Genomic DNA, 24,931 nt, shown 5'->3' with positions numbered 1-24,931 from the left:
CACCTCGGATTAGACTAAGAGCTTCTAGATGTCAGGACAGCGATCACTCACCTCGGATTAGACAAATATCTTCTGGATGTCAGAACAGCGATCACTCACCTCAGATTAGACTAAGATCTTCTGGATATCAGGACAGCATCACTCACTTTGGATTAGACAAAGAGCTTCTGGATATCAGGACAGCGATCACTCACCTCGGATTAGACTAAGAGCTTCTGGATGTCAGAACAGCGATCACTCATCTCGGATTAGACTAAGAGCTTCTAGATGTCAGGACAGCGATCACTCACCTCGGATTAGACTAAGAGCTTCTAGATGTCAGGACAGCGATCACTCACCTCGGATTAGACTAAGAGCTTCTAGATGTCAGGAGCGATCACTCACCTCGGATTAGATAAGAGCTCAGATATCAGGACAGCGATCACTCACCTCGGATTAGACTAAGAGCTTCTAGATATCAGGACAGCGATCAGGACAGCGATCACTCACCTCGGATTAGACTAAGAGCTTCTAGATATCAGGACAGCGATCACTCACCTCGGATTAGACTAAGAGCTTCTAGATATCAGGACAGCGATCACTCACCTCGGATTAGACAAGAGCTTCTAGATATCAGGACAGCGATCACTCACCTCGGATTAGACTAAGAGCTTCTAGATATCAGGACAGCGATCACTCACCTCGGATTAGACTAAGAGCTTCTAGATATCAGGACAACGATCACTCACCTCGGATTAGACTAAGAGCTTCTAGATATCAGGACAGCGATCACTCACCTCGGATTAGACTAAGATCTTCTGGATGTCAGGACAGCGATCACTCACCTCGGATTAGACTAAGAGCTTCTAGATATCAGGACAGCGATCACTCACTTCGGATTAGACAAAGAGCTTCTGGATGTCAGAACAGCGATCACTCACCTCGGATTAGACTAAGAGCTTCTAGATATCAGGACAGCGATCACTCACCTCGGATTAGACTAAGAGCTTCTAGATATCAGGATCACTCACCTCGGATTAGACTAAGATCTTTTGGATGTCAGGACAGCAATCACTCACCTCGGATTAGACAAATATCTTCTGGATGTCAGAACAGCGATCACTCACCTCAGATTAGACTAAATATCTTCTGGATATCAGGACAGCGATCACTCACCTCGGATTAGACAAAGAGCTTCTGGATATCAGGACAGCGATCACTCACCTCGGATTAGACAAAGAGCTTCTGGATGTCAGAACAGCGATCACTCACCTTGGATTAGACTAAGAGCTTCTAGATATCAGGAGAGCGATCACTCACCTCGGATTAGACTAAGAGCTTCTAGATATCAGGACAGCGATCACTCACCTCGGATTAGACTAAGATCTTCTGGATGTCAGGACAGCAATCACTCACCTCGGATTAGACAAATATCTTCTGGATGTCAGAACAGCGATCACTCACCTCAGATTAGACTAAGATCTTCTGGATATCAGGACAGCGATCACTCACTCGGATTAGACAAAGAGCTTCTGGATATCAGGACAGCGATCACTCACCTCGGATTAGACTAAGAGCTTCTGGATGTCAGAACAGCGATCACTCATCTCGGATTAGACTAAGAGCTTCTAGATGTCAGGACAGCGATCACTCACCTCGGATTAGACTAAGAGCTTCTAGATATCAGGACAGCGATCACTCACCTCGGATTAGACTAAGAGTTTCTAGATATCAGGACAGCGATCACTCACCTCGGATTAGACTAAGAGCTTCTAGATATCAGGACAGCGATCACTCACCTCGGATTAGACTAAGAGCTTCTAGATGTCAGGACAGCGATCACTCACCTCGGATTAGACTAAGAGCTTCTAGATATCAGGACAGCGATCACTCACCTCGGATTAGACTAAGAGCTTCTGGATGTCAGAACAGCGATCACTCACCTCAGATTAGACTAAGAGCTTCTAGATATCAGGACAGCGATCACTCACCTCGATCACTCACCTCACTCACCTCGGATTAGACTAAGAGCTTCTAGATATCAGGACAGCGATCACTCACCTCGGATTAGACTAAGAGCTTCTAGATATCAGGACAGCGATCACTCACCTCGGATTAGACTAAGAGCTTCTAGATATCAGGACAGCGATCACTCACCTCGGATTAGACTAAGAGCTTCTAGATATCAGGACAGCGATCACTCACCTCGGATTAGACTAAGAGCTTCTAGATATCAGGACAGTCACTCACCTCGGATTAGACAAGAGCAATCAGATATCAGCGATCACTCACCTCGGATTAGACTAAGAGCTTCTAGATATCAGGACAGCGATCACTCACCTCGGATTAGACTAAGAGCTTCTAGATATCAGGACAGCGATCACTCACCTCGGATTAGACTAAGAGCTTCTAGATATCAGGACAGCGATCACTCACCTCGGATTAGACTAAGATCTTTTGGATGTCAGGACAGCAATCACTCACCTCAGATTAGACTAAGATCTTCTGGATATCAGGACAGCGATCACTCACTTCGGATTAGACAAAGAGCTTCTGGATATCAGGACAGCGATCACTCACCTCGGATTAGACTAAGAGCTTCTGGATGTCAGGACAGCGATCACTCACCTCGGATTAGACTAAGAGCTTCTGATGTCAGGACAGCGATCACTCACCTCGGATTAGACAAAGAGCTTCTGGATATCAGGACAGCGATCACTCACCTCGGATTAGACAAAGAGCTTCTGGATATCAGGACAGAGATCAATCACCTCGGATTAGACAAAGACCTTCTGGATATCAGGACAGCGATCACTCACCTCGGATTAGACAAAGATTTATTCTACAACTAGGAGGACGCACAAGACATTCTCCAAACACCCCTCAGGGCCGACATCCCCGTTATTTGCAAGAGGAAGCGATGTAGGTACAGAGGACAAAGAGCCGGATGCCTGGTGCATATTTGTAAACAACAGCTGGTGCACGAAATCTAGGGAAGTCTCTAGATTTTGCTCGCCTGAAGTAGAGTATCCTGTAATAAATTTCAGGCCACACTACTTGCCTAGAGAGTTTTCAGGTATACTTTTCATGGCTGTTTATTTACCACCACAGAACTGATTTAAGTTTCCCTGTATTAAAGTCTCCGGCCACTAAGACCGCACTCAGTCAGCTGTATAAGGAAATAAGCAAACAGGAAACCGCTCACCCAGAGGTGGCGCTCCTAGTGGCCGGAGGCTTTAATGCAGGGAAACTTAAATCAGTTCTACCAAGTCTCTATCAACATGTTAAATGTGTCTAACCAGAGGGAAAGAAATTCTAGATCACCTGTACTCCACACACAGAGACGCGTACAAAGCTCTTCCTCGCCCTCCACATCTCTATCCTCCTGATTCCTGCTTACAAGCAAAAATTAAAGCAGGAAGCACCAGTGACTCGGTCTATAAAAAAGTAATCAGATGAAGCAGATCCTAAGCTACAGGATTGTTTTGCTCCACAGTATGGAACATGTTCCGGGATTCTTACGATGGCATTGAGGAGTACACCACATCAGTCACTGGCTTTAACACTAAGTGCATTGAGGACGTCGTGCCCACAGTGAGTGTACGTACATACCCAAACCAGAAGCAGTCGTGGTTGAACAGAGTACAGGAGGGGACTGAGCACTCACCCTTGGGGAGCTCCAGTGTTGACGATCAGTGTGGCAGATGTTGCTACCTACCCTAATAATAATATAATAATATGCCATTTAGCAGACGCTTTTATCCTCACCGCCTGAGGGCGGCCCGTCAGGAAGTCCAGGATCCTGGTGTTGAACGATGAGCTGTAGTTAATGAATAGCATTCTCACATAAGGGTTCCTTTTGTCCAGGTAGGAAAGGGCAGTGTGGAGTGCAATAGAGATGGCATCATCTGTGGATCTGTTTGGGCGGTATGCAAATTGGAGTGGGTCTTGGGTTTCTGGGATAATGGTGTTGATGTGAGCCATTACCAACCTTTCAAAGCACTTCATGGCTATGGACGTTAGTGATACGGGTCTGTAGTCATTTAGGCAGGTTGCCTTTGTGTAGGCCTGATCACCGACAACGATGAGACAGCCTATAGGGAGGAGGTCAGAGACTTGGCTGGCTGGTGCCAGAATAACAACCTATCCCTCAACGTAACCAAGACTAAGGAGATGATTGTGGACTACAGGAAAAGGAAGACCGAGCACACCTCCATTCTCATCGACGGGGCTGTAGTGGGGCAGATTGAGAGTGTTCCTTGGTGTCCACATCAAGAACAAACTAGAATGGTCCAAATCACACCAAGACAGTAGTGAAGGGGGTACGACAAATTCTATTCCCCCTCAGGAAACTAAAAAGATTTGGCATGGGTCCGGAGACCCTCAAAAGGTTCTACAGCTGCAACATCGAGAGCATCCAGGTTGCATCACTGCCTGGTACGGCAATTTCTCGGCCTCTGACCGCAAGGCACTACTGCGTACGGCCCAGTACATCACTGGGGCTAAGCTGCCGGCCATCCAGGACCTCTACACCAGGCGGTGTCAGAGGAAGGCCCTAAAAATTGTTAAAGCCCCCAGTCATAAACTGTTCTCTCTACTACCGCATGGCGAGCGGTACCGGAGTGCCAAGTCTAGAACCAAAAGGCTTCTCAACAGTTTTTACCCCCAAGCCATAAGACTCCTGAACAGGTAATCAAATGGCTACCCGGACTATTTGCATTGTGTGACACCCCCCCAACCCCTCTTTTACACTGCTGCTACTCTGTTTATCATATATGCATAGTCACTTTAACTATACATTCATGTACATACTACCTCAATTGGGCCGACCAACCAGCGCCTCCGAACATTTGCTAACCGGACTATCTGCATTGTGTCCCACCACCCGCCAACCCCAGAGCAGCATAGGGCTCTGAACAAAGGTCAAGGGTCAATAGATAAAAAAATCAGGAGATGGGCCGACAAATGGTTTGACACACCTGAGTTTCAGAATTACAACTGCACTCTCACTAGACTCTACCCACACTCACTAGACTCTACCCACTCTACACTCACTACTCTACCCACACACTCACTAGACTCTACCCACACACTACCCACACACTCACTAGACTCTACCCACACACTCACTAGACTCTACCCACACACTCACTAGACTCTACCCACACACTCACTAGACTCTACCCACACACTCACTAGACTCTACTCAGACTCTACCCACACACTCACTAGACTCTACCCACACACTCACTAGACTCTACCCACACACTCACTACTAGACTCTACCCACACACTCACTAGACTCTACCCACACACTCACTAGACTCTACCCACACACTCACTAGACTCTACCCACACACTCACTAGACTCTACCCACACACTCACTAGACTCTACCCACACACTCACTAGACTCTACCCACACACTCACTAGACTCTACCCACACACTCACTAGACTCTACCCACACACTCACTAGACTCTACCCACACACTCACTCTACCCACACACTCACTAGACTCTACCCACACACTCACTAGACTCTACCCACACACTCACTAGACTCTACCCACACACTCACTAGACTCTACCCACACTCACTAGACTCTACCCACACACTCACTAGACTCTACCCACACACTCACTAGACTCTACCCCCACACACTCACTAGACTCTACCCACACACTCACTAGACTCTACCCACACACACTAGACTCTACCACCACACTCACTAGACTCTACCCACACACTCACTAGACTCTACCCACACACTCACTAGACACTACCACCACACTCACTAGACTCTACCCACACACTCACTAGACTCTACCCACACACGCACACACACTACATACACTCCAACACACACACACACATTACATACGCTCCCACACACACAAACACTGCTGCAACTCTGTTTATTATCTATCCTGATAGCCTAGTCACTTTTACCCCTACCTACATGTACATATTACCTCAACCAGCTACCTCGTAGCCCTGCACATTGACTCCGTTCTGGTCCTTGGATATCGCCTCACTATTGTTTTTATTGTTACTATTTCCTTTTATTTAGCAAATATTTGGTTGACTTTTTAACTCTGCATTGTTGGGAACGAGTTCGTAAGTAAAACATTTCACTGTAAAGCCTTCACTTGTTGTATTCGGCGCGTGTGACCAATAAAATCAGATTTGAATTGATTTGACAAAAGAGACAGACAGATACAGGTCTCTACATAGCGTGTTTATCATTTGAACAGGTACTGCCACCTAGTGGATAGAATAGGTTGTAACAGCTAAACCGACTTGAATAGGCCTCGTACTCTAACCTCAAATCAAATCAAATTCTATTTTTAACATGTGCCGTATACAACTAGTGTAAACTTTACCGTGAAATACTTGCTTACAAGCGTTTCCCAACTATGCATATTAAAAACATAAAAAAATATATAGAACAAGACAAATAAAATACACATGAATGGAGGCTATACATGGAGCACCAATACCTCCCTCCCTGGCTCCTCCCTTCTCTCACGTGGTGGACCAATGAAAACACCTGATGTGTTTCATCTAAGCGGGTAAGGAAGTCAAAGTTTTATTTGATTTATTAAACTTGTATTAAAGAAGAGAGACACACTGAGGCTTAGGTCTCATTCACAAGCCCTGGGAACAACAGTCACATCAGCACACACACAGTTATATATACACAATATACACATTATACACAATATACACATACAATATACACATTATACAATATATACAATATACACATTATACACATACAATATACACAATATACACATACAATATACACAAAATACACATTATACACAATATACAATATATACAACATACACATTATACACATACAATACACACAATATACACATACAATATACACAAAATACACATTATTCACAATATACACATACAATATACACATTATACACATACAATATACACAAAATACACATTATTCACAATATACACATACAATATACACATTATACACATACAATATACACAAAATACACATTATTCACAATATACACATACAATATACACATTATACACATACAATATACACAAAATACACATTATTCACAATATACACATTATACAATATATACAATATACACATTATACACATACAATATACACAAAATACAGATTATACACAATATACAATATATACAACATACACATTATACACATACAATATACACAAAATACACATTATACACAATATACACATACAATATACACATTATACAATATATACAATATACACATTATACAATATATACAATATACACATTATACAATATATACAATATACACATTATACAATATATACAATATACACATTAGCCATTATCAGATAAAACAAACACATTCATCACTGTTAAAATCCTTAACCAATTTCCTAAATTGCCCCAGAGACACCAAATGATCCAGACAATGTCCTGAAACCAACATATCAACAGAGATGTCAGGTATGTGGGCAGCTTGTGGAGTAGAGCTTAATAAACAACAAGACAGTAATGAGGTGATCTACGTGTCTTTAAAAGAGGTCCCAGACAACTTGGTAAAGGATGCAGTGATGAGTATTAAAGCTGTCAGATGTAATAAATGAAGGGCTCTGTGATAAACACAATCAAGGGATTTTTAGAGAAGAGTCAGTTGTACTTCAGGAGATGGTATCACCATAGTCAAGAACAGGTAGAAAAGTTGATTCTACAATTGGCTTCCTACTAGACAGAGAAAAACAAGCTCTGTGTCCATACAGGAAACCCACTTTACTGTTAAAATCACATCATGTTTAATCATGTAGTTTGCTAATAAAATAAAACTGTCCATAGCCTGCATGTGCTTTCTCACATGTTCACCAATTCCACTTGTTTTATTTGTTGTTGTTGTTTACATAGCACAGTCCCAGCCCACCTCAAACCAGATAGAGTGCATTCAAGATAAGTCTTACTTCAACAGAGTGCATTCAAGATAAGTCTGACTTCAACAGAGTGCATTTAAGATAAGTCTGATTCAAGATAAGTCTGACTTCAACAGAGTGCATTTAAGATAAGTCTTACTTCAACAGAGTGCATTTAAGATAAGTCTGACTTCAACAGAGTGCATTCAAGATAAGTCTGACTTCAACAGAGTGCATTTAAGATAAGTCTGACTTCAACAGAGTGCATTTAAGATAAGTCTGACTTCAACAGAGTGCATTTAAGATAAGTCTGACTTCAACAGAGTGCATTTAAGATAAGTCTTACTTCAACAGATTGCATTCAAAATATCAACTGAAAAGTAGAATTCCTGTGACTAGAAGTCAAGTCGTAGAATGTGTCTGAGTCTGACCAGCTCCTTCATCAGTAATACCATCGATGCTTCCTCCGCTCTCAATACTTTCCAATCGGCTTCAACTCCTAGAGCCTCCCATCCTGGCGGTTTAATTGTCCTTGTTTACTTGTACAGGAGGTGTACTGTAATTCAGCTTTTTAGCTGCCAAGTAGAGCCTACATGTACCAATAATAATGAACCAGGACTGTTACTACTAACTTGACCCACCTCATCCACTAGTTGGTGGTTTTGACTGAGCCAATAGCACAGAGGTAACGCTGAAGATACATTTAACTGTTTCCCCTTTTATCTGTGGTAATAGTGACTCGCTGTTATTGTAATGTTAATGAAGTCAGACTTATCTGTGGTAATAGTGACTCGCTGTTATTGTAATGTTAATGAAGTCAGACTTATCTGTGGTAATAGTGACTCGCTGTTATTGTAATGTTAATGAAGTCAGGCTTATCTGTGGTAATAGTGACTCGCTGTTATTGTAATGTTAATGAAGTCAGACTTATCTGTGGTAATAGTGACTCGTTGTTATTGTAATGTTAATACATCCACTCTCAAATCCCCATATATTACATGGTCATTGTGCTTCTAATGGTTTTCTAATTATTGCTAAATATTGTCAGATAAAAATGCATGTGAAGATTTTGGTTCCTTTTAGTCAGGTCAAGTCATTGAGAAAGTGAGGCCAGTTTCAAAACTTCATTTTAAAGCTTTTATTCGTAAACCCAGCACTCCCAAGTATTACAAAAGTTATATGTATAAGCAGTGGTGGAAAAAGTACTTAATTGTCATATTTGAGTAAAAGTATCTTTATAGAAAATGATTCAAGTAAAAGTGAAAGTCACCCAGTAAAATACTACTTGAGTAATAGTCTAAATGTGTTTGGTTTTATATATTCTTCAGTAAAAAAAAGTCAATGCAATTGATAAAATATACTTAAGTATCAAAAGTTAAAGTATAAATCAATTCAAATTCCTTCTATTAATCAAACCAGGCGACACCATTTTCTGGTAAACTCAGTCATTGTTTACAAACAAATCATGTGTGTTTAGTGAGTCTTCAGATCAGAAGGAGTAGGACGACCAGGGATGTTCTCTGTTTAGTGAGTCTTCAGATCAGAAGGAGTAGGACGACCAGGGATGTTCTCTGTTTAGTGAGTCTTCAGATCAGAAGGAGTAGGACGACCAGGGATGTTCTCTGTTTAGTGAGTCTGATCAGAAGCAGTAGGGAGGACCAGGGATGTTCTCTGTTTAGGAGTCAGATCAGAAGCTGTAGGACGACCAGGGATGTTCTCTGTTTAGTGAGTCAGATCAGAAGCAGTAGGACGACCAGGGATGTTCTCTGTTTAGTGAGTCTCCCAGATCAGAAGGATGACCAGGGATGTTCTCTGTTTAGTGAGTCTTCAGATCAGAAGCAGTAGGGAGGACCAGGGATGTTCTCTGTTTAGTGAGTCTTCAGATCAGAAGGACGACCAGGGATGTTCTCTGTTTAGTGAGTCAGATCAGAAGCAGTAGGGAGGACCAGGGATGTTCTCTGTTTAGTGAGTCTGATCAGAAGCAGTAGGACGACCAGGGATGTTCTCTGTTTAGTGAGTCAGATCAGAAGCAGTAGGACGACCAGGGATGTTCTCTGTTTAGTGAGTCCGCCAAATCAGAAGCAGTAGGACGACCAGGCATGTTCTCTGTTTAGTGAGTCCGCCAGATCAGAAGCAGTAGGGCGACCAGGGATGTTCTCTGTTTAGTGAGTCTTCAGATCAGAAGCAGTAGGACGACAAGGGATGTTCTGTTTAGTGAGTCTGCCAGATCAGAAGCAGTAGGGAGGACCAGGGATGTTCTCTGTTTAGTGAGTCTTCAGATCAGAAGGACGACCAGGGACGTTCTGTTTAGTGAGTCTTCAGATCAGAAGGACGACCATGGATGTTCTGTTTAGTGAGTCCTCAGATCAGAAGCAGTAGGACGACCAGGGATGTTCTGTTTAGTGAGTCCGATCAGAAGCAGTAGGACGACCAGGGATGTTCTCTGTTTAGTGAGTCTGATCAGAAGCAGTAGGGAGGACCAGGGATGTTCTCTGTTTAGGGAGTCAGATCAGAAGCTGTAGGACGACCAGGGATGTTCTCTGTTTAGTGAGTCTTCAGATCAGAAGCAGTAGGACGACCAGGGATGTTCTCTGTTTAGTGAGTCTCCCAGATCAGAAGCAGTAGGGCGACCAGGGATGTTCTCTGTTTAGTGAGTCCGATCAGATCAGAAGCAGTAGGACGACCAGGGATGTTCTCTGTTTAGTGAGTCCGCCAGATCAGAAGCAGTAGGACGACCAGGGATGTTCTCTGTTTAGTGAGTCCGCCAGATCAGAAGCAGTAGGACGACCAGGGATGTTCTCTGTTTAGTGAGTCAGATCAGAAGCAGTAGGACGTGGTACCGAGGTGGGAACCACAATCAGCGGAAATGTTAAAGAGCGCCACCTATAGAGGTTGATAAACCTCAAACTTTCATTAAAATTGACATACAATATACTGAATTAAAGCTACACTCGTTGTGAATCTATCCACCAAGTCAGATTTGTAAAATGCTTTTCGGCGAAAGCATGAGAAGCTATTATCTGATACCAGGCACCCTCAAAATACTGCAACGTCACCTAACACGACAGATTTCGCGTTAGCCGGCGCAAACCAAAAACGCTGAAATAAAATATAAAACATTCATTACCTTTGACGAGCTTCTTTCTTGGCACTCCTAGATGTCCCATAAACATCATTTAGGATCTTTTTTCCATTTTCAGTGATCATATTTTCATGCACTTTTCGATGAAACGCACGTTCTGTTATAGTCACAGCCGTGATTTAACCAGTTTTAGAAACGTCTGAGTGTTTTCTATCCACACATACTAATCATATGCATATACTATATTCCTGGCATGAATAGCAGGGCGCTGAAATGTTGCGCGATTTTTAACGAAAAGCTGCGAAAAGCTGCTTAAATTCGCGACTTCCTTAACAGGTTAATTACCTAACTTATCAGAGCTCTTTGCTCCCGTATTTCAATCTTTCCTTATTTCCTTGTTTCCTTATTCCCTTCCCTAAACCATTCCAGTAACACTCAGTTTGTTCCCTGACTTCCTTGTCCCCTTACTTCCTTACCACAGTGGAGGATCTTTGGTTCAGTGAAGCTGGCATGCTCCACCATGCAGGAGATCTTCTCTCCAGGCGTGGGAGTGTACTCCAGGTAGGAGTGGATCTGATAGTGCCAGTCGCCATTGGCTAGCACCTCAGAGGAAGTCATGTTTGAGGGCACTTCCTGTCCATTCCTCAACCAGGTCACCCTGATCTGTTTTGGGTAGTACTTGTAGGCGCTGCACGTCAACATGGAGGGGTGTCTGTCACCGTGGGGCGTCATGGACAGATGAACGGAGGGCTCAACTGAGAGGGGAAAATAATATAATAAAACACTATTATTTTGTTTTCTACTGCTTGGTGTTTTTCAATGGACAGGTATGGACATGTCCACTATGGTCGTATATCTATATACGGATCAGTTCCCTTTCTAGCTTGGGTGTCAATGTGTTCCACCTATAAGCTTTAGTAAGTGTCATTTTAGATGGAGTCAATTGAGGTGGCTTGTGTTGTGTCAAGACTGATACCCGAGCTAGTTCTCTTTTATTCCCTCAAAACAAACTCTGCAAGATTCCACCCTGGGATGGTGCGAGTTAGATAAGAACTGCACAGACAGGTTTATTTCTGGAAATTCCATGACTTGTCAAACCCAAACATAACTCATGTAATAATCAACAAAATGGTGCTTAAAAAAAATATTGTAAAATTATGATGTGAAATCAATTTCTGAAATCTCTTTTTTCCCACCACTGCTCTCCATAGAACTGCTCTCCGTAGAACTGCTCTCCGTTGTTGTTTACTCCAGCCTCGTAGGCGACGGCACCATAATGTTTGCAGAAGAAATGAAGTGGAGTTTGAAACGATGCTAGGACCACGGGATCGGCGTTTAATTGCTCAGCCTTATGTATCCCAATGGGTGTGTAACCAGTCAATCTATTGAGACTGCTGTTGTATTCCATGACCTTCACCAGGTCTGAAATAGCTCTCCAGATGTACTCCACATCGTGGGGATCTTCCCCTCTGGAATAACAAAGGTCGAGGATGGTGATAAAGTGTCCATCTGGTGAGAAAAAAACATGAATGAACCATAAAGGTTTTTGTGTTTTAAAAGTTTAAAATAATTAAAACTGAGCACATATGACTTTATGAAATGAATGTAAAAAAACATTTCCAAATATATTGCAGAATTTCACAACAGCTACTGCAAAATCGAGCATTTTTGGCTGCAGAAATCACACACAAAAATTGTGCGAAACCCTGGAGGGACTGAATAATAGTGAAGACATCAAAACTATGAAATAACGCATATGGAGTCATGTAGTAACCCCCCCCAAAAAGTGTGAAATGAATCAAAATATATTTTATATTTGTGATTTTTCAAAGTAGCCACCCTTTGGCCTCATGACAGCTTTGCACACTCTTGGCATTCTCTCAACCAGCTTCGTGAAGAATGCTTTTCCAACAGTCTTGAAGGAGTTCCCACATATGGAAACAAGCAGGCAAGTGTGACTCAAAATGGCTAGGGTAAGGGAATAAGGAAGTAAGGAAGCAAACTGAGTGACTGACTGGAATTTCTGTGGTAAGGGAGCAAGGAACTAAAGAAATAGTGAAGTAGGGAGTCAAAGAGCTCATATTAATGTGGTTCACCATTTCAGAGATACTTTTATTTCATCCCAGACACAACTCTGCATGATTTAAGTGTGGTTATATGTATGTTAGAGATGTGTGTTTGTTTTGTGACTGTAACTTGAGCCATTCTAACTCAGAGTCTGAGAGGAGAAAGATAGCCATCTGGGCTGGTGCTGGGGGTGATCTTTGGTGCAGTTGGTCTCATCTATTACAACAGGAGGAAGACCACTTGTGGTGAGACATACAAGAATTTATCAAAAATATTATAGTTCACTGGTGGAGAGACATACAATCCTCTATCTGAGATATTACATTCAGAGGCCTACCTTTTGACCCACAATTGCCTCACAATGACCATGGCACTAAGTTAACCTGTGATAAGTGTGTAACTTTTTACAATGCCTTCGTTAAGCCAAGCCCAGACCAAGTGGATAGGTTGACGCATGAAACACAGACGCAGAGCGCCTCCCAGCTGTGGCACAATGCAAGGACTCTGCGCATCACTGCCAGCACAGCACAAACAGTTCCCAGGCGCAGCACAACAAACCCAGGGAAATTCTTAAATGAACACTTGCTCCTAGCTTTTAGAGGGAATTCTGCCACTTGGTACCGCAACAAGGACAAAGGCACACAACTGATGGAAGGCAGAGGATTTGCTGTGGAGAGAAAAGGCATGGTGGTGCATCCTGGCCATCCCTGGTCGGCAGCTGGGATTCTGGATCCTGGAGGTCAAATGTGACCTGAGGCTCCAAATCTAATTTTATTGGTCACATACACGTGTTTAGCAGATGTTATTGCAGGTGTATCGAAATGCTTGTGCTTCTAGTTACGACAGTGCAGCAATATCTAACAAGTAATATCTAACAATTCTGTTAAATATACTACCAAGTAGTACATCATTTGTTCAGTCACTGTATTTCATGTTTTCAAATAAAAATGAATAAGTTACATTGAACAATACATTGCAGTTAATGAGGTTACTAGTACACCACCCCATTTGCTGGAAATAAGCTCCCTCTCAGATTCACAAGGCCAGCACAGATATGTAGTTTTTGATTGATTATGGAGATCAGTGTGATTGGCACAGTCTTTCAAATGCCGTATTGCCTTTTCGACATGGATGCGGACGTTTGCAATACGCCGAGTGTTGGTCACCTCCTCACAGGTGAGCTGCCCTCCTTGGCACATAAACGCTGGAAAGACCAAGGTCACCCTACGTTCATCCGGTACGTCCCGGATGTAAAATCCACGACCCCCAGTCGCCTCATCCCCAGAGCGAAGGTAATTCACAAAAGGCTGAGTGCTGTATTGTGGCCACACAAAATATTGACACTTTGGGCCAAATTTGGACATTTTCAATTAGGGGTGTACTCGCTTTTGTTGCCAGCGGTTTAGACATTAATGGTTGATGTGTTGAGTTCTTTTGAGGGGACAGCAAATGTACACTGTTATACAAGCTGTACACTCACTCCTTTACATTGTAGCAAAGTGGTCATTTCTTCAGTGTTGTCACATGAAAAGATAAACTCAAATATTTACAAAAATGTGAGGGGTGTACTCACTTTTGTGATATACTGTATAGTATCTGCAGGTTTGGCAACCAGACTGTCGGCAAAAGTTCTCGATCCCTCATTGGATACCTGGGTCATCTCCATGGCACTGCTGATCTGTATAGTTAGACTGCAATAGTTGTGGTCCTCCAGGATAGGATCCATCCATTGTGACTGAGCATCAGAGAAGCCCTGGGGTGCAGGAGGTGACTAACTCGCTCATGCTTGACAGTCACCTTCAAGGTTAAGCATCAAGTAATAGCTGTCATTGTAAACTTGGACAGGCAATGGCACTGGAACATCTGATCAATAACACTGACATTTTGGGAGTCAAGCTTGAACCAAGCAAAAAAACAACGTTAACAACGAAGGTAAAATGTACTATTCAACTAGCGATTAAGTTAGCTAGCTACTCCGGGAGAAAACATCTGCAATAAGAAGTCTACTTCAAACTGGAAACTTCAGAATATTGTGGATTGAGTTTCCTGCACATTCTGGCGCCTACATTATTTTTGACTGTGCATCCTCATGCCGCTAGATGGCACTTTTGTAATACTGAAGAATAACAATCGATGGGTTAGTTTACAACTGGCAGAAAGTCGTGTGTTGTGATTCTAGATGGCCAGATAGTTAGCAACAATGACAAGAAGCTGCCTTGTGGGGAATCGTATGTGGCTCTTTTCAGCTAGTTATCTAACTAGCAAGTGTAATGATGTATTTGAGAGACAGCAAGTGCTCATTGTGCAAATGTATTTATCTGTTCAATAAACATTGGAGATGAAATCTAGTTTCCATGTTGTTAACAATCTAAGCCAACCCTGTGTGTGTTTTGCCCCATAGTTGCGCAAGCATCAGTTTTGTTTGCTAAACAACCAACCTTATAATTTGAGGCGTAAAACAGAGAGGTATACTGGACCCCCTAAAACATACCACTTCGATACAGCTACGACTAGAAATGACTTTTCGTAACAGGTGCAGACATAGTTGGGGGAAGTAGTTTGGGGCGTCATATTTCCGTCAGGGGACAGCTACTCTGTGAAGTGCACTTGTGCAATAACTCAGTTCGTCTTTGCACTCCTTCTAAACAAAGCTATTTTTGGAAACTTTGACACGGGTAAAGTCTTCAAAACTTAGTCGACTCTGTTCGTAACAGTTTATAGTATTGAGAATAGAAAACTGTATTGAGATCAAATGTTTAATCGATGATAAGATTTGCAGAATGTCTGCCAAAATCCATCTCGTTCAATCTCCTCCCATTGCCGGCCACTGGGCTTCCTCTCACTACCATATTTGGTAGTGAGTGGAAACACCAAGCGGATGCTTCACATTTATACATCCGGTGAAATATCTGTTCTATCTGTGCCTTAATGCTCAAATGTCAGATGTGTTCAGACTGACATGGCTACTCTAGTTGTCATGGTAATGGCGCGGGTGTACAGGGGCATAGAAGTTGTTTTGTAGCTTGCAAAGTCTACCCCAGTTGCTTTTAATGTTTGATATGAAAGTCTCCCACAGTTGCTTTGAATGTTTGAAATCTTAGTGTAAGAACACTTTTAAAGCCTCAAAGGATAAGATGTTCCAACTTTCAAAATGAGTCATTTTTGGCTAGCCACGGCATTTAACTAGCTAGCTAGGTAGTTGTTTAGCTTGCTAGCACATTCAAGCATTCAAACAATAAACAAACGTGTGAGCTACCAGATTGTTGTTGTCAAACTGTCGACATAGAGGCTAGCAAGCAACAATATATGCTAAATCACAGTCTGGAAACCACTTAAGGGCATTTCACCCTTTCAGACAAGTCACATGGCCAGGAATCAGATTTATGTGATTTCAAAATGTGGCTTGAAATATCTGATTCCATGTGCTTTTTGTCTGTGCAGACTCCAGGGGAAATATCAGATTTGACTCAGCTATATACACTTTTTGTATTTGAGTCAAACTTCATAAAACTAGAAAACAATTATTTGACAGGTATAAAATCCGTTCTTCGTTTCGGGCAATATGACATGCGTTGCCTTTGACATGATTAAGGTAACTACTGTGCAGGTGCATGACAGCAATAGCATTTGACATGTCAAAGATATTTAATTTGGGGCTTTCTGCAGAGACCAAAGCGAATCGGATGACGATCTGATTTCAGGTCAGTTTTGTTACTTGCAAAACAGTACTGGGTTATGATTTGAGTAAGACACATTGATCCCAGATCTGCGTTTACCGGCAACATCCGTGTGCTGGCGACCACGTGTCTGTGCGCTGACCAATGGCAACGCTCCTAGCTATAGCTGAACGAAGCCATGTGAGGATCTGTAAAATGGCGGCGCAGTGGCGTGGAAAAGATGCGCTTATAATCACCGGCAACACGGACTTTCTGACCGCAAACACATTCAATGAGGTACGGCTTTGATACATAAGCTTACTGCATACATGCGGCCAAATAAAAATTACTTGTACCACTTGTCTTTGGCCTTTTTCATACACGAAAAATGGCAAACCAGCACGCGGTGCCTACACGTGGATGTGAACGGCTAGTAGTAGCTATCATTAGCTGCGAATCGCATGGCGGCATGGGAAAATAACTGCTGGTGACACAAGTAACTAACTATGTCTCCCTTATTGCACGATTTAGTTCGGCATAAAATAATCTTATTGGCTTTCTGCAAAGTAATACCTGTCTAAGTTGCCGTGATAGTAAGTTGAATGTGCTATAATTCAATAGGAGTCAGCAAAGTTTCTTCTCTACTCGGAAAAAGCGATGTTCTGTCTGCTGCTGGACTCGCACACCTTCTAAAGACTGGTCGTGTTGGGTATCCGGAAGCTGGCAACAATGAATTGTCGGTTGGCGTCAATCAAAAGCAAATGATCAGATTAAATTGTTGAGTTTATTCTTCCGAATATTCTGCATTCACGTGGCTGCCGATATGGATATTTAGCAAAGTACTGGAACACACTCACTGTCCCATACATAGCAGACAGGGGGACACATTACTTTTGTAATGTTGGAACGGGTACGGTCCAAGTGTTGGCATGCTACCTATGTCAATCATGGGCTCATACAAAAGTACATCCAATTCCGCTGAAATGCACCGGTATTTTACTCATTGTTTTTATATCATTGCATTTCGATTGCCTTTGCGTACCACCCATTTCAGTTAACATCCTCCATATATCATTCACACCTGTCAACACTGGTCTCACACCCAGGGTCTTGTTTTGTTGAACTAATTATAGCCGCTTTACTCTTGTGGCAAACATGAATGATGAACAGCGTTGTAGCTAGTGTGATTGTATAGGCCTACCATTGACGTTAATAGGAGTGTCAGGCACCTAGTAGCCAACAATGGCCTATTATTTCAACGCTGTCCACCTCTTTGTACTACTGTACTATCCTGCTTAAATTAAAATAGATGATGTTTCCTGAGAGGTAATGAGGGATTAGTACAGAGGCCCTATGGGTTCTGGTCCAAAGTAGTGTACTATATAAGGAATAGGGTGCCATTTGGAATGGGCTCAATAATAATAAATAACAAATAACGTTAAGCCACGTTTTTCTGTTTTCCACTTTCTGCACATTTTACAATGCTCCCATTGTTACTGTTCACTGTCTGCTCTCATCTCCCACACACACGTATTGGTTGGGTGACTCTGAGAAGAGAACACTGACTGGGAACTCTCCCAAATGGCACCCTACTCCCTATAGTGCACTACTTTTCACCAGAGACCTATGGGCCTTGGTCAAAAGTAGTGCACTGCACTTCATATGTAATAGGATGCCATATGGGATTCAGCTTGTGACTCACGTTTCTCAAGAAAGCTCCATTTGGATCTATAAGCCCTGGTCCTAAGTAGTGCACTGCATTTGGGAATAGGGTGTCTTTTGGGACGTTGCCCCATAATCATATTATAGACAGACAGTGTCCCAGCAACAACCACCACCACACCCAGGGAGGGGCCTGTTGTTGTCAAGGAGTGAGAGTGCAGACTAGTGTGCTATGGACTAACTGTCACTTTCTATGACAAGACAACGCATGGCCTTATGATGCGAGACACTTTGTGCTGCTGTTTTTACACCTCGTTGGATAAATCAAACTGAAGTGTGGGAAAGACTGTCTGAACATTTCCCTCCACCGCCCCCGCGTCAGGGCTCTGCTCTTGAACAGTCTGAAAACATGGTATGCAGACACACTCATTCTGATGGGAGGAGGAAGCATACAAATGCAGCCTCAACAAACACTATTGACTAGCTGCTTGTTTTATTGTATTCAGACTGCCCTTTGAGTTATGTTCCTCAAGTGTCTTTTAGGAGAATGTGTTCACTTTCTCAATCTTTCCTTAATTCCCCCCCGTCCTTCCTCTTTGCCACTTTCTGTAAATACATTAAAGAAGAACGTCTGAAGGGACTTTGGACCTTCTCCTCCAATACGGTTGGGAAAGAGATGAGGAGATGGGATGCAGGGAATCACAAAAATACTTATGATCGAGCAACTGTTTCTGTAGGCTGGGTTTACACAGGAGGCCCAATTCAGATATTTTTGCTTTGCTCTTTTGACCAATCAAATCAGATCTTTTCCCCAAAAATTGGGCAGCCTATTTGCCTGACTCGTGATTGAACTTGTTCTCCCTTTCTGATCTTGTTGCTTGTTACAGGCTGTCCTGGGTAAAGGGGAAGTCAGTGATCTGGAAATGGACACTCACTCCTGCCTGGACCCTTCCATCCTGGCTATGTTTGAAGATTCCGCCGTAGCTGCAGAGGTCAGCATCAGGACACAATGTTGGCCAACATTCAGATATACTGGGGCGTATTCATTACGCTGATTCTGTTGTAAAACGTTTCTTAAAAGATGGCAAATGAAACAGGGAGGGAACTACCTGAATTTGTCCAATAGAAACTCTAATTTTGTTGTTTGCTACAGTTTGGGTCTTAAACGGTTTCTGTAATGAATACACTCCTGATGGCATATATTATTATTATATATTATGTAGACCCTGTTCCCATCTGAGACCGGTTCTACATCAGTGGTTCCCAAACTTCAGGTCGGGACCCAATCTGGGGTCCCCTGAGAAAATGTGTGATCTTATCAAACAAATTAAGATTTTTTAAAATCTTGAAATGGGCATAGAGTACAACCTTTTAGTGTCGACTAAGGGCCTTTTACACTATTAGAATGCTCTTTCATGTCATTATTATGGGTTGGGACAGCCTGCGGGACATAAAGTGGAGGAAATATCGACACACAGCGTTAACTAGGGAATATCATGTTTCCAAGTGGGGTCCCCTGCATTTTCTACTGTCAGTTTGGAGTCGTGTGCAGAAAAACTCCTGGTTTACATGAACTTGTACAATTAGAAACACTCTGCCTGTTCCTGTCCAATTAGAAACACTCTGCCTGTTCCTGTCCAATTAGAAACACTCTGCCTGTTCCTCTGCAACTATTGTTTCCCGTCACAGAAATGAGAGATGCCATTTGTGCTATTTTTAATTCATTCAATTTATTTCATTTGTTTTTTTTTAGACTAGGAGCAGACTAGATGAGGAGAGTGAGTCCACGTTGTTGACTGCTCTAACGGAGATCCTGGACAGTGTTGACGATGAGACCCTGTCTCCCTTTGACACCCTGCCTGACACTGGGCTCTTCTCTGACCAGAGGCTACGGGACAACTCCCCGGTGGGTAAAAACCAAGTGTGGGTCTGTGTGTGTGATTCAGAATTAATTGAGATTTAAGAGTAACCAGTGGTCCTGCTCTGAGACGCTGTGTGAAAACAGTCCCAGGTGTTCTTCATTTGATGAGAATCAGGGGTACCACTTTTATTTTGGTTTTATCTGTAAGTCATGCTGAAAATGGTGTGTCTGTGGGAGAACAATGTGATTGTTGTTTTGTAATTACTGTATTTCTCCTGTTTGGTGTGTTTCTCCAGTTGAGGCGGCTGCTGAGTTTAACAGGGTCTCCACCTGAAAAAGAAGCACTCTTTCGTTCCATAAAGACCCCCTCTTCATCTTCATCCCCCTCTTCCTCTGTTGGAAAGGTAGAAACCTCATCCCTTTCTGTTTTATGGAAGTGTGTGTGTCAGATTAAGATTAGCCGTACTACTACTGGTAATCCCACCTGTTAATCTAGGTTTACAGACGTAATTTCAATGATAAAAGAACCACTAGAAGAGTGCTCTCCAACCCTGTTCCTGGAGAGCTACCCTCCTGTAGGTTTTCACTCCATCCCTGTTCCTGGAGAGACACCCTCCTGTAGGTTTTCACTCCAACCCTATTCCTGGAGAGCTACCCTCCTGTAGGTTTTCACTCCAACCCTGTTCCTGGAGAGACACCCTCCTGTAGGTTTTCACTCCAACCCTATTCCTGGAGAGACACCCTCCTGTAGGTTTTCACTCCTACCCTATTTGTAACTATCCTGGGGTGTATTTATTACGTATTGCAACGGAAACCGTTTACTGTTTAAGAAGCAAACATAATGAAATGGGGAGGGTCCTACTTGAATTTGTCCAATAGAAACTCGATTTGATCCCAAAACGTTTTTCCGTTTGCAGTAAACTGTTTCTGTTGCAGAACAGTCATTTAGCTGTGGCGCTTCGCTTTTTTCCGTTGCAGGTCTGCTGACCGCAAACTGGAACATTCTGTGCAACTTCCGACGCGCGTTTATTGTGACCACTGAGGCTGTACCAGCTTTAAGTTAGTGAGTAGGCTACTGTGGCTATTTGATCATAATGTAGGCCTACCAGAGTAGCCTACCAGAGTAGCCTACCATTTAAAAACAAGGGAGACAAATGCATCCCATAACATTTTAACATGGAAATAGCTGTTCAATCATTCAGCCTACAGTAGCAGCCAATGTGTGGTGTTCAATATAGGCTACATTCTATGAGACTTGTAGGTCTTGACATGAACCTGTTTATCCACTTGTCCTTCATATAAGGAGGTGACTGAAAAATGTTGTTTGATGCAAGAAACCACTTTAAAAAATAAAATGCATAATTATTCCCATACCGTTATTACAGAGAATCAAGACATTATGCTTCCCTCTGTCTATTGGATAATTAGCTCATTCAAGGCCATCTCAAAATACAACACTGCCCCTTTAAGACATGCAAATGCTCTTTACTTGACTGGCTTTTCAAAGATGTTTAGAAATGCAAACATTTTGTGCTCTTGTAGGAAGCAACCACTGCCCCCATTGTTAACTACAACTGATCTATAACTGGGCTAATAACTCACTAACTAGCAAAGGATATGAACAAATGTGCACAGGTGGCTACATGCATCTCTCACTTTGATCTCAAAACAAGCGCATGCTGTCCAGTGGCCATATATGATCCTTATATGGCAATGGCTATTTGCATATAGGCCTTACTGCGGTTCTGATTGGTTATGGTGCACTGGTCTGTGTAAGGGTGCATGTCAATGCAATAGAATCCTACTCCGATGTGTTCTGCCTACAACAACATCACTGGTCTGTGTAAGGGTGCATGTCAATGCAATAGAATCCTACTGTGATGCGTTCTGCCTACAACAACATCTCTGGTCTGTGTAAGGGTGCATGTCAATGCAATAGAATCCTACTGTGATGCGTTCTGCCTACAACAACATCACTGGTCTGTGTAAGGGTGCATGTCAATGCAATAGAATCCTACTGTGATGCGTTCTGCCTACAACAACATCTCTGGTCTGTGTAAGGGTGCATGTCAATGCAATAGAATCCTACTGTGATGTGTTCTGCCTACAACAACATCACTGGTCTGTGTAAGGGTGCATGTCAATGCAATAGAATCCTACTGTGATGCGTTCTGCCTACAACAACATCACTGGTCTGTGTAAGGGTGCATGTCAATGCAATAGAATCCTACTGTGATGCGTTCTGCCTACAACAACATCACTGGTCTGTGTAAGGGTGCATGTCAATGCAATAGAATCCTACTGTGATGCGTTCTGCCTACAACAACATCACTGGTCTGTGTAAGGGTGCATGTCAATGCAATAGAATCCTACTCCGATGCGTTCTGCCTACAACAACATCTCCTGCACAGTTAGTTTTGCATACTAAGTCCTGCGTAGTTCCTTTTGTTTCTGTATGTTGCATTGAAGGTGACTAACATTGAGTTGATTCGATCCCAATTCCCACAGTAAAGGGAAACGTTGATAGTGTTAACTAACGGGGGAAACTCTAGAAAGTCGAGCGAAGTTCAATCTCGTGCTTCTCTGCGCGGGATGATATTTCATCTGCGTGGCAGTCCGAGGCGAGCTGTGCAACCGCTCACCTTAGAGGGACCATTGGCAGTCACGTTTTTAAAAACTATTTCTGTCGAGGCGCACTTTGAAGATGCTGGAACAGTCAACATTTACTTTTCCTCTGCAAACAAAGCGAGTTATGAATAGAAAAATCTGTCAACCCCATTGTAGAATTGTTTATCTATTTCTGTGCAAGATAAATATTCCTCTGGAGGTTATGAGTACCGTAGGACGAGCCCTGCACTGGAGTAACTTGTTTGATTTCAAATAAGAAAACGGTTAAAGATTTACATTCATTTTAATGTACTAAATAAAATGCCTATCATAGTGAATTTGACATAAATGGGTATGGGATTGGGTTGTGTCATAGTTTGGAAATGATATACAAAAAATATTAGTGTACTACACTATGGGATTGAGTTTGTCATGAAAAATAATATAGAGAATGATATCTTTATTAAAAATAGAGCCATAGCAAGCGAGATTATGAGCATAGCTGGAGTAACAGTCTTGACGTCATTCTTCCTTCCAGGTTGAGACAGTCATTCCAGACAGACCCTGGAGGGCTGGGCTGACTCCGAGAGCCCAGGGCTCTTCCACATCCACACAGAGGAGCGATGGAGAGGAGGAGGAGGGCGGCAAGGTCCACATTCACAGCCCGCCTCACGGCTTCAATCAGGACTCGGGAGAACTCTCCCTCGACCGATCACAAGTGAGAGCGCTGAACTCTGTAGAGAAGGACCATGGCTACTCCTGTACAGTGTCCCTGGTGGACCTGGTGAAACTCATGCACCCCTACTGCCTGAGGGTGTGCCTGGATGAGGAGGGGAAGGACTGGGTCAGCACATCCAGGCAGGAGGCCTCCTCCCTGGGGGAACGGAGCGCGGACCAGAGTGTACCCCTGGAGGGCGAGGTGGAGGTATACGAAGCCTGGTTCGGAAGAGAGCGACGAGGAAATTGATGTGGACGGATCAGATGACGAGTGTCCCTCGGTAGGAGGGATGAAGGATGAGAAAGAGGGGGATGGAGAACAGGGAAGTAAAGGTGAAGAAGTGAAGCAACTAAAAGTCTACTTGTGAAGTGGGACGGGCCCACAGAAGGCCAGAAGACCAAGAACAAAAAGAGTGAGCTTCGGACCTGTCCTGGTGACATCCTACGAGCTACCAGCAGCAGACGAACCTGACTTAAACGTGCTCCCGGACTTGAGCGAGCTCACCAGCCAAATCCCCATTTTGACACCAAAACAACGACCATTTCCCTCACCACATCCTCTCCGGAGTCTTCAGCAGCATCTTCAAAGGACAGCCAGCATCAGGTTGTAACTGACTTGTCTGAAAGGACCAGAGAAATGTCGCGTCGGAGCCTCCACCACAGCGAGGCGAGTCCAAGCCCAGACCGGCACTCAGTCTCCAGCAGTACCGCCTGCTGCGTCAGCAAAGACTACCCCTGGTGGGGAAACCTGAGAATTACACCACCAAATGGCCCTCTCTACCTGAAACCCCCACGGAGTTGCCTCCTATACCCTATTTACAAGGACCTAAATATAACATGTGGGGACCAACGACACCACATCATTACATAGGAAGTAAAACAGGGGTGATGTCAGTGAATTCAAGCCTATAGCTAAGACCAGGACGAAGATGGTCTCTCCTGCTTGTCCCAGTAAACCTGGTAAAGGTATTGGCATCAATGGATCAAAGCCTGTAAGAAGTGGGACTAAGACTCCTCCTACCAGCTCAGCTTTAAAGCCCAAACACAACTCAAAGGAAGCTAAATCTGCGAATGATGTTGGTGTATTAAAGCCTATTTGGACTGAGACCATCTCTCCTGCTAGTCCCTTACCAAGTCCCAACCTGAACTCCAACTCAGTGGCGGGTCTGGGCCAGAACAGGACGAGCCCAGAAAAGAGTGCTGTTGCGGTCAGTAGCGACCCCCCAAACCCTGTCCTGGTCCCACTACCAGGAACCCGTCCATCTTTGGATAGATTTGATAGGAGCCGTGGGACCAACCAGGAGAAGCAGGAACAATCTCTACCTCCGTCCACCACCCAGGAGTCTTCGGCGCCCAAGCCCAAAATGGTGT

General features: G+C 43.3%; 2 protein-coding genes across 2 annotated transcripts; one reads left to right on the top strand and one right to left on the bottom strand.

The window, feature by feature from the left end:
* Positions 1 to 11,466: 11,466 nt before the first annotated feature.
* On the bottom strand, positions 11,467 to 14,787 carry LOC124026554 (H-2 class II histocompatibility antigen, A beta chain-like; the record flags this gene model as incomplete). Its single annotated transcript, XM_046339464.1, has 3 exons — positions 14,709 to 14,787; positions 12,230 to 12,499; positions 11,467 to 11,748 (listed from the first exon to the last, which is right to left on the bottom strand). Coding segments are annotated over exons 1-3 (631 nt in total), but the record flags the coding sequence as incomplete, so codon positions are not given.
* Positions 14,788 to 16,888: 2,101 nt separating this feature from the next.
* On the top strand, positions 16,889 to 23,810 carry LOC124026553 (peroxisome proliferator-activated receptor gamma coactivator-related protein 1-like). Its single transcript, XM_046339462.1, has 5 exons — positions 16,889 to 17,010; positions 19,263 to 19,367; positions 20,129 to 20,281; positions 20,533 to 20,640; positions 23,382 to 23,810. The coding sequence occupies exons 1-5, from the start codon at positions 16,930 to 16,932 to the stop codon at positions 23,808 to 23,810; spliced, it is 876 nt and encodes a 291-aa protein (XP_046195418.1). The 5' UTR covers positions 16,889 to 16,929.
* Positions 23,811 to 24,931: the final 1,121 nt, after the last annotated feature.

Source organism: Oncorhynchus gorbuscha, unplaced genomic scaffold, assembly GCF_021184085.1.
Source record: "Oncorhynchus gorbuscha isolate QuinsamMale2020 ecotype Even-year unplaced genomic scaffold, OgorEven_v1.0 Un_scaffold_2765, whole genome shotgun sequence".
NCBI classification, from domain to species: Eukaryota; Metazoa; Chordata; class Actinopteri; order Salmoniformes; family Salmonidae; genus Oncorhynchus; species Oncorhynchus gorbuscha.
This window is presented reverse-complemented; position numbering and strand designations above follow the sequence as displayed.

Excerpts from the sequence above, each read along its gene's own strand:
- LOC124026553 (XM_046339462.1), top strand. The coding sequence starts at position 16,930 with ATGGCGGCGCAGTGGCGTGGAAAAGATGCGCTTATAATCACCGGCAAC. Across the intron at positions 17,011-19,262 it reads CCGCAAACACATTCAATGAG|GCTGTCCTGGGTAAAGGGGA; the intron begins GTACGGCTTTGA and ends TGCTTGTTACAG. Across the intron at positions 20,282-20,532 it reads GGCTACGGGACAACTCCCCG|TTGAGGCGGCTGCTGAGTTT; the intron begins GTGGGTAAAAAC and ends GTGTTTCTCCAG.